Source organism: Athene noctua, chromosome 23 (assembly GCF_965140245.1).
Source record: "Athene noctua chromosome 23, bAthNoc1.hap1.1, whole genome shotgun sequence".
Lineage (NCBI taxonomy): Eukaryota > Metazoa > Chordata > Aves > Strigiformes > Strigidae > Athene > Athene noctua.
In genome coordinates, this window is record NC_134059.1 from 7,266,609 (window position 1) to 7,281,636 (window position 15,028).

Here is a 15,028-nt window from a genome sequence, read left to right on the forward strand (position 1 = left end):
AAATTGCTTCGCAAAGAAAGGCTCGATTTCCCTCCCCACCTAGTGCCAATCCTGTGCATCCTGCTGTTGCTTCATGTCCCCCCGACTCCGCTGAAGCCTGGCCAGCCCTTCGCTGCTGCCCCATCTCGGAAGTGATCTGCAGCGCCATAGGAACTGCTCTGGGAGCTGTGCTTCCAGGGAAAAAAAAATAAAAAATAAAAAAAAAATATTTAAGAAAAGCCGCTAGATGGCAGACAGACTGCCGGGAGCTGGAGCATCCCCAAATCCCCCACACCCTCACATTGAGCATCACGCCCCCCCCCCCCGGCACCCTCTCATGGTGCATCCCCCCCCCCCCCGGCAGCCCCCCATGTCTCCTGCTCTGCCTTCCTCCTGCTTTTCCTCCACCCTTTTCCCCGCATTTACAATCTCCTGGGTGCCACGGCCAGTGCCCCCCACCTCCTCCTGAGGGGACAGGGGACACGGGCTGGGGACCCCCACGGGGCTGTGCCCAGCAGCGAGCAAGCTCCTCTGTCATCAACTGCGTGCATAAATTATCCCTGTAATTACACCATATGCACAAATTGTACCATATTAATCACTATAGAATGCTAATTACTCTGCCCCGGCCCTGGGGGGGGAGCCCCCCACCAAGTACCCCAGAGGGTTCGCTGCGGAATCAGCCGGAGCTGTTGCACCCCCGTGTCTGCCTGGAGATGTGCTGGGTTCTGAGGCAGCGATTAACCCAGCTGCAGGGTGCTGCCAGCTGAGAAATCCCTGTCCTGTCCCTGACTGGGAGGCGTCGGGGAGAGCCATTTGTTTTAACAAGTCTCTTTTGTGGGTGCGTGCGCACGTTTGGTGGCTGTTGCTGTGGTTTTGGGGTTGTAATTGTGATAACAGATGCTGGAGGAGAGAAGTTTCAGCCCTGGACCTCTTGTCCTGCTCATTACTGCCTCTGTGAGCTGCCACTTGCACCCCAAAGATGCTGCTTAATGAGCCTCGCTCAGCAGCAAGAATCAATTAATACTCAAGCACCTTGGTTCAGTCTTGGTAAACGCAAAGCCATCGAGTTAAAGCAAAACTAAGTGGAAAGCAAACTGCCACGTAATCCTCCACCACAGGGAAGCTACCACAAACCTGGGCTCTGCCATCGGGCAAAACGTGTGCAATCGGCTCGGCCCCGTCCTCCCCCCAGTATCCCACACCCTGCTCCCCATCCCAGCCATCTGCAATGCTTCGGGTGGGTTATTTGTGAACCATGCAGCGCCAAGGAAATGAAAAGCCCTACTGTATGTAAATGGGGACCTGTGCAAATGTGCTCAGGAGCTTTGAGGAAGGAGCAGCTGTGATTTGCCAAACCAACCAGAAAATGAAAAAAGATTGTTTTACAGACACACAGAGGGCATGTGCGCCTGTGCCCCCAGGGTGTGCAGGGGTGGCCCCAGCTTCAGGCAGAGCTGTGGGTCCCCCCGGCCGCTCGCAGGGTGGGAGCAGAGCTTGGCTGTGCTGCGGCGAGGGTGCTGGAGGCCGGGAAGGGTTTGCAGCCCCTTGGCTCTCAAATCCTGCTGCCAAACCCTGCTCCCATCCCCAGAGCGCTGGAAGGCAACCGAGGGGGACGCGACTGGTTGCTTTGAGCTGCGGGGTAGGTCAGAAGGCAGTTGGAAGTCTCCTTCTCTTCTAGGTCAGACAGCTCAGGGATCCAGCTGCATGTTTAACCCCCGTTTGAAGTGACGGGGACACCCTCGTTCCCAGGGCTCTGCAGAGATGAGAAAGGTCAACCCCCTTCAGAACCCCACGCCTGAGGTGCGTAGGAGATGCTTTTGCTCAAGACTCATCATCCTCCACCTGAACTGAGCTCACTGAAGGTAACAAGGCTGCAGAGAAGTGACTTGTGTCTGTGTGACCACCGCCAGGAGCCACATGGGGGAAGGAGACGGCAGCGAGACGCCCGCGAGCGGTGCTGGGGTGCGGGGTTCCTGTAAGACACATCCTCAGAGGCTCTCCAGGGATGTCCTTGCATTCTTCACCTGCCAGGCCTGAATATATTTCATGCTGCGGGTTGTAAGAATTCACTCTTACACTCTAATTTAATGAGGTGTCTTAAATGTGGATTTAATCACAGCATTAAGGTAACGGTCACTGCATTCAAACTGGTGAGTGCAAACCTCTTTCCTGAGCAGACAGCTCTGCTGCATCCTTATTAATCCAAAAATCATATCCATATTAATCACTCCACAGATTATTACTCAGCCCATAACCATTACCAACCTGCTAATCCTCCAGCCCGTGAGCTGGGGTATTGCCCTCCCCACTGGCCGGCTCCTCGTTGCTCCTCTGCATATGGAGAAAAATATTTCTGCCTTGTTTCAGAGGCGCATCCTTGGGAGCGAGCTCCCCACTTAACAGCTCCATATCAAAAGGCAGTGAATTTCTTAGCGTGTGTGTGTAAATGAGGCGTTTGTTTGAGACGTACAGTGCTGAGAGCCTTTCCTACAGCCTCGCCGTGTGGGTACGCACCGAGCCCTGCGGCTCCGGCAGGAGGAACCCTGCTCTCGTGTGCCAGATGGGAATTACAGCATCTCCAGAGGGTGATTTAGCTCACCTGGGGGGAGTCATCTTCTAGCAGCACTGATCTCTTTTATACCTCCGCAGCAGCAGAGGTGAAAGCCACCGTTAGCGTGCGAGGAGCTGCTGGCCAGGGCCATTATTTTCCTGCCAGCCTTGCTGCCAGCAGAGCTTATCATCCTTCTGGAAGCATCGGGCCAGCCTCCTGCTTCTACCTACATAAGGAAAAAGGCCAGGCCCCGCACAGAACAATACTTTGAGTTCTCTCCCAAAGTGGATTTGAGTTTTTCTGGTGCTTGATCTATTTGTTTGGTGTATTTGTTCTGTGTGACTAGCCTTGAGCCACTTCCCTCCCAGGCAGGGTGCTGGCACTCTGACCTGTGCTTGTCAAAGGCTAAAATGCTATTTGAGCACATATAAAATATGCATGAGGTCTGTGACCTAGTCTATAAACTCCTGTACAGCCTGAGGCAATGCCTTTGTGGCGAGCTCAGAGAGATTGTGGGTTCCTGCTGCAAAAATCAAATGAACGTCAAAAGAATGCTTAAAAACTCATGCAAGAGCATCTCTCCCCTCGAGATCATCCCAACACTTCCCTTTGTGAAAGCTGAACATGGAAAAAAAAAAAAAAAAAAAGAACTTTTAAGCATTTATATCTTCTCCTCAAAGCTCAGCCTAATTGAGTGCTAACAAAAGAGAAAATGCTTCCTCCTCTCCGGGCAGTGGCAGCGGCTGGAGCAGAATGACAATGGCAGCCAGCTCGGTGCATCCCTGCCCGCATCCCTGCCCGCTGTCCTGCCTGCTGCCCTGCCCGCATCCCTGCCTGCATCCCTGCCCGCTGTCCTGTCCATAGCCCTGTCTGCATTGCTGCCTGCTGCCCTGTCTGCATCCCTGCCCTCATCCCTGCCCGCATCCCTGCCCGCGTCCCTGCCCGTGTCCCTGCCGCTCCCAGGCCACCCACCGCCGCCTTCGCACGAAGGGTGCGTATGTCCAGAGCCAGCCCCAGCACCCAGCGGGGACTCGGCTAATGAAGGTTTTAGTCCTCGGTCCTTCTGCGGCGCCTTTCATCTGGGGCTCTCGATATATAATTACCTCTCCCACCACCTGCAGAAGGGCTGGGAAGAGGCTCCGTGATGCTGTTCAGAGGGGACGGAGGCAGGCGGGCAGGTTGCTCCCACGGCAAGGCAGCAGCAAAGCTGGGGGTGAACCACAGGGGAGAATAATTCTCTCCACTGCAGGAGTAAATGGAGGATATTTATTGCTTTGGAACAGCAGGAGGCTGTGGCATCTGCAGCTTTTGTGACTATGGAGATCCAGCTACTGGGCTCTCTGCTGTAGCCAGTAGCTGGCTGTCAGTGGCCCTCCGAAGGTGGCCGGGAGGCGGGGGGGAGCTGGAGGGGCTCTGCAGCCCCAGAGCACCCCCCTTGCCCACCCCGAGGGGCTGGAGGTGCTGGGACCCAGCTCTGCACCCCCGGGGACGGAGGGGGGTGCCTGACCATCACAAGGAGCACAGCAAATCCCCACAGCTCTTGGCGAGGGCTGAGCAAAGCCACGCAAAAGATCGTGTTCAAATGATGATGATCGTGGGTTTGCTTTAAAGGAGTGAGAAAGCAGAAACCCCGTGTCGTGTGTTCCGCAGTGCCGAGAGCCTCCTGCCCCCTTCCCAGCCTGCTTCAGACCCGAGGTGCTGTGAGAGAAGCTTGAAGCACCGAGGAAGGACACAGGCACAGCCCCATGTGGCCCCTGTTACGGAGCTCCAAAATCTGCCTCCAAGTAAGTCGGGATGAACGGGATCTGTTTCTAAACCCCCAAACGTTAATCCTGGTGCTCAGGCCATAGACAAGCCCACTTCCAGGAGCAGTAAGGGCGAAATGGCAGTCATAAAACTCCAGTAATCAAATGTGAAAAGAACAGCCCAATTCATTAATACCCACACAGGCTGAGACATTCTTAATTATCAAATATTACCATGGAGTTAATTTTTACCTGAGTTGTTTAAGCCTGGCCATCCTCCTTCCCTTTTCTTAGACATTTTGCCATAGGGCAGCACTGAACATTTGTAATTAGATTCCTTCACTGGAGTTAATTATGAAGCGATAATAAAGCCTGAGTGGTTTCCATTTTCATAGTATTATTTTGGACTGAAAACAAATCCTTTGTTTTGGCATCAATATTTGTAATTTTAAGTGTAACATGAACCCTGGGGCACACTCGTGATACAAATAGATATAGACACATTCATGTTGTATTATGCTGTACATCTATTTTATATGGTGTTGTAAAACTTTCACATTATTTTATTTTTACTTGCCCGCACAAAAATATCTATACATTGGAGCAGAGACAAGATTTCTCTTCTGGAAGATCTCGAAATTAATTAACTACTTTTCATCCCGTTGATGTCAGATGCCCCCAATAGCAACGTTGACACTTTGCAGGTTCCAGATTGACCCAGCACCCGGGGAAATGTACCACCACAGCAGGGACAGTGGGGGGTCCTGGTGTCCCATGGAACAATTCCGGGTTAGGGAGGAGGGGTCTTGACGTGGTTATTAGTGATCTGCTTCGTTTTAAGCAATGAAGAGTCCACTCAACACTAAGCTAAACTACAAATGAGTTAGCCACTTCAATATAACACGACCATGCACGCTTATTGGAATGAAAAGCAAGAGATTTTTGTGGTTATTATTGCCAGTTTAAGATAACTGTCCAGTTACATGCAATTATATGTCTCCCTCTAGCTAAGCATTCGCAGAAGAGAAAATATGCTGGAATTTAAACAAGCCAAAATTAATGCCACGACTGTAGTTGATAATTGGAAGTGTCACCTCCATTAGCTCACCCTGGTAACCAGGCTTGAAAAACCAGCACTGGGATGTCCAAAACCCTCTCCGCTCTTTACAAGAGTGGTGGTCATTAAGCAACAGGGCAATCAATCCCATATATTGAGAAGCTGAAACAAAAGCTGGCTGAGGGGATGCAGAGGGTGAGCACAGACAAAATGGGGGATGGAGAGTAAACTCAAAGCTGTTTTCCTGCTGTTTCAGAGGAAAAAAACTGCTCCAGTTGGCCCGCAGAGCTGTGGTACCCCGGCTTGATGCTGTAACAGCAGCCTTGTAGAGGGATGTTTGCAGGGACCCAAACAAGGTCCAAACCTGCTGCTTCAGTGAAGCCTCTCAAAGCATGTTTGTGGCTCTTCACTCTTCTGTACTGGACGGGGGAGATGATAGAGGGATCTGAGCCATCTGCATTTTATATAACCTTTATTAAGCATCACTTGACCTTGTCAGTGCTGATAAAGCCCTGTGAAGTGCATGCCAGATAAAGAGTAATTTTTCCTTGAGTATACTTACTATATTAAATATATTAACCAGGTGCAGATGAATACAAATGACCCCCTGGTCAATGCTGTTGATTGACGTTGAAATTTCTTTCGCCTTTGCTGAGCTGAAGGAGTCGATAACCTCTCAAAGGTCACACATGGAGTGGAAACGCTCCCTGGCAGCAGCCATCCTGCCCCCAGGGTCTCTGCTACGACGCAGTGGCCAGGGGCAAGTCAGCACAGCGATCAGCATCTCCAGAGCTCCCCGGTAAAATAGCATCCCCCTCTCCTCCAGCCTTTAGGAAAGCTTGGGGAACCTCAGTTCAGTTCAGATTTTATTCTTGCTATACATTTAGACTAACCCAAGGTGGAAAACAATCACCTCCTCTTTTATTCCCTAACTTCACAAATCAGTTGAAAATTCACTCACTATTGGGTTGACACACCCGGGTTCAGCACTGGAACCGTTACGGGACCAACAGCATCAGAGCTAAGGGAGCCACTGGGATCAGTCTGCCGAGGTCAAAATCTACTGGTTTAAAGTGGGAGATAGCAGGATGTGGCCCAACTGCCTTCCTAAGGTTCATATCAAACTTTGCTCTCAATTTGAGGGAAATAAGATAAAACGACCTGCCTGGGGAGCCGAGGGCCGCACTGACATGATGTATTTGCGTTGGCTTCCAGCAGGAGCCGCTTCCCATCACCCCATCAGCCCTACGCCAAAACGAGCGGACTCGGTGTCAAACACCTGTATAAAAACTGCATCTTGGGGCATCACTGAACTCCCTGCTGCGATCCAGTGTGCCATGCCTTCCCCTTCTGGGTTAGATTTATCCTTTTTAGTACCTAATTTAGAAAGAAAAAACCCTAAGATCCTTCAGAAAAGGCAGTCAGACCTCTTGTTTCAGATCCCCATGTTTCTTTTTTAATGCTTCCTTAAGGGTCTCCATTTTTCTGTCACTTATCATCATCCAGAGTAATTTTGGGCTGTTAAGAGAAAGTTCATTGCTGTAATTGCAACCATATTGGTCATTAAAGTTGACAGACAGCTGCTGAACAAGTCACTTGCTGATTCCTACTACTCAGCAGATGCCTCTCAGCGTTTGCTAAAATGTTAGCTTGAATTTATGAAATGGAAGCAAACGCATTTTACCTTAAGGACTGATAATTTCAAGGAGGGGAAAACACGAAGAACTCATCCAGGCCTTTTATTTGTCAACAGCATTTGCCTGCTCCTTCCCTGACTGGAGTGGAAGTGCTGGGTATTTCCCGCGGTCCGTAGGGCTGCCTGCGAGGACGCGTGTTCCTCGGAGACACCTCAGCCCTCCGACCCCTTTTTGTGAGGTGATGAACTACCACGTCTCACGGGACCATTCCTGAGCTCGAGGCCAGTGAGCAACGATGCTGAAACTGTGCTGATGGCTCTTGAAGAGCAGAGAGTTCGGCAAGGGCGGCCACAGCCTCACCTGCCCTGCTTTTTACTTACTTTCAGTAAGTAAATATTTCTCACAAATACACAGCAAATGCCACACAGCACACGTCAGAAAACAACGACCCACTCAGGAGGGCTTTTTTAACCAGTAAACTTTATTTATATATAACAACAGTACAAAGTGAGTCCTTGGCTTGCAAAATAGGAGTGTTTCATATTTACAGTAGGTACACAATAATATATTAGAATAATAACAAAACCCCCTTTTTCCTTGGAACATTTTTAAATACTTAAACTTTCTTACATTTTTTTTTTCCACAACACTTGTAAAAACAACAAAAAAACAGACAATCATCTTAAAAAAAATATAATACAGAACTCCAGTGTGTCAAGTATAATGGGGAGGGGAGGAGCCAGAGAACGATACGGTGGAATGGGTACGGACACCAACCAATTCATTATTCCTGCCAATACACAAGTCCCCTAAAACTGGCATGTGTTTATTTTAAGGAGAGGGGCAGAAGAAATCAGCATCTGTTCCACGGGGGATATCTCTACTTTCTGTGACATTTCTGGGGACTCCAGAAGCTTTAGTACCTGTACATTCCCTTCCCCTTGCTGCTTCCCACCGCTCCTCATAAGAGCCCCCAAGGTGCCATTAACACAGAAACACTCATCAATGAGAAGGAAATTTTACTGCAGTATCTTCTGAAGCTACGAAATAACTTGGCAAAATCAGCTCATCAGCAAATTAACTTTCCGACGGCTCCTCTTCCTGCTGCCCAGTTCATGAGATGGAAACATCTGATGGAGAAGCTGTTGCATAAACTTCCAAGCTTATTTGAAATAGAGGTATTCAAAATCTCAAAGGAAAGGCCATACAGGAGATCTCGTATTTGATTTGGCAGCCTCAGGAGGCCCAGAGTTTGGGATATTGTCCGTGCAATTGGATGGACCCTGCGGGTCTTTTGAGCGTGTTCTTATGCGCTGCAGGAACGTCTATTTTTTCGGTATTATATTCCACTTTTACAAAGAAAGAAGGAGAGGAATGGGTAACATGGGGGAAAATGGGGATCTCAAAGAACGAGCACACACACACCGCCGTGCTCACAGCCCGGCCAAAACACCCTCAGCTGCCTTCGAGCTGCTCCCGGTGCAGCCGCAGCTGCGGCGTCGGGGCGGACGAGGAGCCGCTTTCCCAGCCAGGGAGCAGTCGGTCTGTGCTGCCCCGCTGCCCTCGCCCCCCACCTCCTGCCACGGCCCCCAGCACCCAGTGAAGCACCCGGGCTGCCGGGTGTGTGCCAAGACCCAGCGTTTTCTGCCAGGAGCCAGGAAGGTGGAGGCACCACCCGCAGCCCTGCCTTGCCCACAACAGGCTGGGGCTTTCTCCTGGTGAACAGAAGCTCTGCACAAAGCCTTCCAGGCAGCGAAAATCCCTTCGAAGACTCCCCTCCTCTACCCCTTCAAAACTAATCTGACCAGCCTACGTTTAAATTGCACATTCAGGGTTGCTCAGCATAAAGGATCCTGAATGGCACCTTCCTCCCAGCGCACACCGGCACCTTTGACTCTGATATTTCCACACCGAACGTCTAATTAAAAAAAAATACATCCTGTCCACGTGGATTTGGGTGGCCTCATAGCTGTCACCAGTGCTTTGCCTTCAGTCCCCGGCCCCTGGCCTGGGGCGGAGGCGGGGAGGAGGCCGGGGCGATGGGGGTGTTTGCACTGAAGACACATTCACTACGGACGGGGCTGCCCCCCCAGCCCTACCCAGTACACAACTATATACAACAGGTCCCTGCGTTATCGGCTTGCGGTTTATCGTACAAATGCAATTCTGAAACAGGATGGCTGAAGCATTTTAATGCATCTTTGATGTCAGTTTTTTATCCTTCTCGGAATATTTTTTCTTCTCTCCAGGGCACAGTCACTCGTGAGCTTTCCCGGATGTCCCAGCTTATTCAAGTCAGTCTATTTTAGATTCATTTCGTTTGGCGAGCCGAGTCCCCGGCCAGGTGAGCTCTGACAGCACTGTGACTGGATGGAGAAGAGCCAGTGAGAGGCAAGAACGCAGCTGGGCTGCTGTCAGGAACAGGCTGGAGGCACAGGCTTGGACAGGAGCATCGCAGGGACCGTGCTGGGAGCTGCTCTGCCCTTTACCCACCTGCTGCCCTGCGGACGGGGCGAGGGCAGCGGGCAGCTCGGTGCTCCTCATCCTCGCTGGCTGCTTGGGACTTCTGGAAATGACCCCCTGTGTAGGTGGCGCCCACCGGAGGAGGGAAGGGCTCTGACCCTTTCCACACAGACTTAAACGACTCTCGCCGAGGCGCTCGGAGTCAACAGCGCTCAGGAACGCCACCCCAGAGCTTTAAGCCCTCTTGCTTTGTGTCCTCCACGTGCCCACCCAAATTGTTTCCTACATTATGACATTTTTGGTGAAGTCCAGTTGAAGGTAGGAGAGTATGTGGGGATGGGCCATTAGGATTTTTAAGACAGTGTGTTGAAGGCACTGCTGTGATGAAGGTCTCTGTTGCCACCACCTCGAGCGGCTGCACTCGCCATCCCCCCTGTGCCACAGCACCGTGACCCCGTGAGAAGGCACCTTATCCTTCGGGGACAAACCTCCCCGACGCTGCCTGGGACGCTGCCCACCAGCACGGAGGCCGTGGCAGTGGTTTTGCTTCTCAGCGCTGGTTCCCGTGGTTGGGTCTTCACGCAGCAGCAGACTGGTCCATGCTGGATCCCACTGGGGCTCCAGCACTTTGGCCGTGCTGATCTCTCCTGCTTCCCTCTAAACATAAACGTGTCCTTAATGGCAAAGCGCGGACCACTTGACGTCCACATCCTCTGTACTTTGGTGGGCTGCAGCGTTGTGGTGCTCCACAGCGGGGCTCATGCAGAGACAAGCTTGCCTATAAGTTAGACTCTTGTATATGGGTTTTTAATAAAGGCTTTCAAGGTGGAGAAGCGTTTGATTAGCACCTTGCTCCCCCTTGGAGTGGGTGCTTTGATAGCTCATGAGCAGAAGATTAAATGGAATTATTTAAGCAGTGACACCAGGCAGAGAGATTCCGGAAAAATGACGTCTCCCACTTTGATGTCGAAATACCTGAAACGAAGTGAACTGGAGAATCCAAACACCAACCGGCCTTGTAGGAGGAAGGGGGCAATGAGAGGGATGTGAAATCATTTCATCTAAGGCAAAGTCACTGCCCCCTCCTGACCAAACCTCGAGTCCAGTTTGCTGCAAGTGCGAAGAAAACGCCATGTGAGATCTGAGGCTTCCTCTTCCCAAAGGAGTAACTGAAAAGTCGGATTCAAACAAGGCAATAGATTACAAGCACTTTGCTCCAAGGGGATATGTTGCTTCATTCTGTATAATTGCCTGTAAAGATCCATAATTCATGTCGACCCCCACGAGCAGACCCTTGGCAGGTTATTTCAGCACGGTGCCGTTCCCTACACCATCCTGCTGACGCCTTTTCAGATGAGGGAAGCAGAGATGTTTCTGCTGCTTCCCTCGGAAGTCAGTCAAAAGTGTAATAGCTCACTGGTTTGCAGACTGCTCCTGCTGCCTTCCCTTTCCTCCTCTGCTCAACTTGCTTCCACAGCACAGAAAACAAACTCAGTTGCCCACTTCTCTCCTTAGTGCTCTGGGGTATTCATGGAATACAGACCCTGCGTTTAGCCAGCTTGGACATGCTGGTTTCTTTTAATCCTTGCTCACAAACCAATCCCTCTGGGCTCTGCAATTATTTCTCTTTTTCCCCTCACCTTTACCTTCCAGGATAATCCCAATTTACGGGCCCTTTCGCAGGCTCCTGACAGCAGTGGGGGAAGAGGCTGCTAAGGGGCAAACCAGCCAAGCGGGGCCGGGCCCGTCGCACCGCACACAGAGCATCCCGAGCAGGGTGACCTCCCGTGTGCGCCCTCTCCCGCCGCCTGCCCGTGGGGGAACAGGCAACCAAAACCCACGTGGGAAAGCGACTGCTCAGCGGCATCGCCGCTGGGTCCCTGCAGAACCCTCCCTCAGCACAGCCCGACAAACCCGGGGACGGCTGAGAAAATACCGAGGAGGGGGAATGACAACGGGTTTGCTTATAGGGTGCTCCTGGCCCGACAGTGGAGAGCAGGAGGAGGAAAACAGGCTTAAAAACAGCTGCGCAAAAGCCTCTTAAATAGATGTGAAGAAGAGGGGACGAGGAGGCCCTGACTCGGGCTGTGGGACAAGCACACGTTCACCAACACCCAGGTGATGAAAAGCCAGGTCTTTGCTTTGGGCAGTACTCGCGTTTTGTGAATCCCGCACAGATAACGGTTCAAACATTTAGACACGTTTGGAAACTGGAAAGCATGCGGAGAGCTTTCTTTGGGTTTCAGAGTACCGTAAGAATTTGGCGAATGCTCTGAATATGAATAGCCAAAACAACGACCACAACTAGACTACAGAACTGGAGATCACTCACACCAGCTGCGTGCCGGATCACTGTGAGCAGCAGTGACAGAAACCAGGAAAAAATAAGCCCCGGAGGATTTCAAACCCTGACACTCTGCGATCCCCTGTAACACCAGCAGCAAAGAGCAGGGCGGGCCGGCGGCTGCTGCCATGACGGCTCCTTCACCACGGCCGAGGCGCCGGGCTCCACCCGCCAGACTTTAACAGGACAACCCAGACATCTGCACATTTTCTGTCTTTGACATTAGATTCACTGTGCGGGAGAGGGATCCCCGGGAAGGGAACTCTCCCGATAATGGGCACTACGAATCCTGCTCTGCTTCTCAGTCCCTCTGTTCCTGCCAGCTCCCTCGTGTCTCAGTAAATCCAAGTCCTCCGGTTACAAAGCTCAGGCTGTTGTAAATGTCAAGAACTTATTGCACAAGGTTGATCATTATCGTTAGTATTTTCTTCCAGAGTATTAACAGGGCCCAGAGAAACTCACAGAAGTGGATTACCAAAAGAAAGTGGACTTGGCATGGCTTTTACTGAACGGTAATTCAAATAATAAGTTTCCTGAGTATTTCTCTCCATGCTTCTCCCCTGGTGCTGGCTCCCCTCAGGACGGCATCTCGAGACCAAAAGCCGGCAGCTCTCCCAGCGCACGGGGAGCCCTGGGGACCCTCCCGGGCTCTTCTGGGCAGGAACGGTGGAGGACGGGGATGGATGTGAAAATGGATTTTCCTTCAACACACCCTGGCTGCAAATTAAGGCCCCAGTCCAGCACGGCACTGCCCGGGCAGGGCTGAGCAGAGCCTGGGAGCTGTTTTGCTGCCACTGCCAAGCTCATGCAGTCAATACTTGTATTTCCATTAGACCTAATCACCCTGTCCTCCCCACTGCGGCCTGCACAAATATCAATATTTATTACAGAGAGAAATATTTACAGTGTTCCTTCCCCTCCTGGCGCTCTACAAAGGGACACACATAAGCTTTGGTGTCTTTGAAAGAAATAACACTCACAAACATTTGCCCATCACTGGCCACAAGAACACACGTCGCCGGGGCCAACGAGGAACTGAATATGACAACGAGACGCTGAGACAGAGACAAGACAGCAGCGCTAGCTGGCCTGCGGAGTGCTGGTTGAGGTTTTCCCTTGCCTAGAGCAAAGATTTCCTTCCCCTCCCCAGTGGAAATACGAGTCCTGCGCCTGACCCCGGGCGACACCGCGAACGCTGGCAGAGAAACTCAAAGGGAGCCTGTGCTGATCAACTCTGCAAGTCAAACAGAAAAGCAATAAATATCTCATCTCGCTACGTCGAGTCTTTTCAAGTATCGCTCACTGTAAACATTGGGGGTTTGTTGGTTTTTACTGCAAGGAATCAGAGGCAGCTGCCAGAAACCGCCACCAAAACGCAACCGAGGAGGCTCCATCCCGGCTCTGCCCGGCGGGGGGGGGCGGCTGCTGCTGCTCAGCGGCACCCGCAGGACCCAGCCAGGCGGAACGGGGGGGAAAGGGGAAAGCGTTTAAAATCAGATCTCTCCTCGTTCGACAGTAAATGGGATTTAAAAAAAATATATATATATATATTGACATTATATAAATACATAGATAAAGCTGGATTTCAAGACAGGTTGGACGATCTGATGGTTTTGCAATTCAGGTAAAGTTCCGTCTAGTGCCTACAAGTTACTCAGCCACTGAACTATTTTCTGGCTAAACTGCTATTTTACTTGTGTAAAAAGGTGTGGTGCAAACTTGTGCTCATAATTTTTGTAAGATCCCAAAAAGAGGAAAATTTCCATTTTCCAGACCTTCCAATTGGTGTAAGAGTCCATTCGCAGAACCCCTGAGCCACGTCCTCGGGAGTGTCTCAAGGACAGGATTCAGAGCTGGATCTTGTCGCCAGGATTATCTCTGTGGCCTCTGTGGTTTTTGCTCTATTTCTCTTTTTTTTTTTTATTATTCCTTTTTCTTTTTTTTTTTTTTTTTTTTAAAAAAAATCTTTAAATAAAGTTTTATTTTCTAATATACATCAAACAATTTTCATGCAAAGCAGCAGTCATGGAGACATCCAGACTTTCCAGGTTCCTTCTTTCCATGTATACTTGAAGAAGTGATCCGTCTTGATTTGACTTTGAGATGCTTTGTTTTTTTTTTCTCTTCCTGCCTTTTCAAACCGGATCCTGTATGATTTTGAACAGTCAGTCCTTGGGCCAGTCTCTGCTCCCTCCAGAAGAGCCTTGGTATTTATGTGTGTCCAGCGCCTTTCTTGCTTGTTCTCCCTCTTAATTCCCGAGAGTCTGGGCAACCCTCTGCCCTTTGCCGTCTGTGAGCACCGCAACCTTTCTTCAGCTCTCAATAGACATGGCACCAATAAGTTGCTCTACTTTGTATGCCAGACGCTGCCTACGTGCCTGTTCATCCTGCTCCAAAGCCCCAATGAGCTGGTGCAGAAAAAAATAAAAAGGGAGAGAGAAGGAAAAAAAAAAAAAAAAAAAGAGAAAGAAGTCAGTGTGCGAGAGGGGGTGGTAGAGGTGGGTGGGCAGCAAGATGTGAGCAACTTGGCATGTGGATGTGTGAAGCTTAAATAACGGATGGCGAACAACGCGACGAGCGCTTCGCCGTGCCGCAGCCGCGCTCACCGATTTGTTGGACGGCTCGGTGCACGGTACCCACACACCACAACCGTTCCCGCTCCTATACCTTGGGCTCCACGTGTCTTGTCTCGTTTAGCACAAAAGTGATGAGGTTTTTAAACCCTAATCAGAAAATAGCTGTGGCATTGTATCGCAAACGCATACATGGAATTCAACGACAAAACCCTTCTTTTTAACGGACATAATTGCAAAACAGGTTCTTCTTACACTGAAATGAAGGGGTGGAACAGATGGCGAGAACTTGGTCTCAAGTGATGCATTCATTAAAGGAGCTCTCGCTGCCAGGGATTCTTTGCAAACAGGAGTCTGCGTCACTGCACCACGGGATTTGCACCACGCTGTTCCCAAAAGACAGGGATGTTTCTGGGGAGCTTCACTGGGTCATGACGATTTCCCACTGCATTTAAGAGTGGGCTGCACTGGGCGTATGCCAAGGCTGAGGAATCCAGTTGCTCCCACAACATTTTATCTCCCAATCCTCCTGGGAAATGTCCTACAGGCATGGCCAGGACCTGAACCTCTTTGTGCGCCAAGACAACAGCAGCGGTGCCGGCTACGGTCGTGCTGCATCAAGGACAGGGTTGGAGGAAGGAGCTCTGGGGTGGCATCGCCTCCGCGCCCGCCCCGG

The 15,028-nt window shown here is 50.8% G+C and overlaps 1 protein-coding gene across 1 annotated transcript in view; it reads right to left on the bottom strand.

The window, feature by feature from the left end:
* Positions 1-7,452: 7,452 nt before the first annotated feature.
* Positions 7,453-15,028, bottom strand: part of PLXNA2 (plexin A2) — a 177,512-nt gene continuing 169,936 nt past the window's right edge. Inside the window, exon 32 of the mRNA XM_074925739.1 lies at positions 7,453-14,187. Within this exon, the coding sequence (XP_074781840.1) occupies positions 14,092-14,187 (96 nt within the window). The 3' untranslated portion in view covers positions 7,453-14,091. The remainder of the gene's footprint in view (positions 14,188-15,028) is intronic.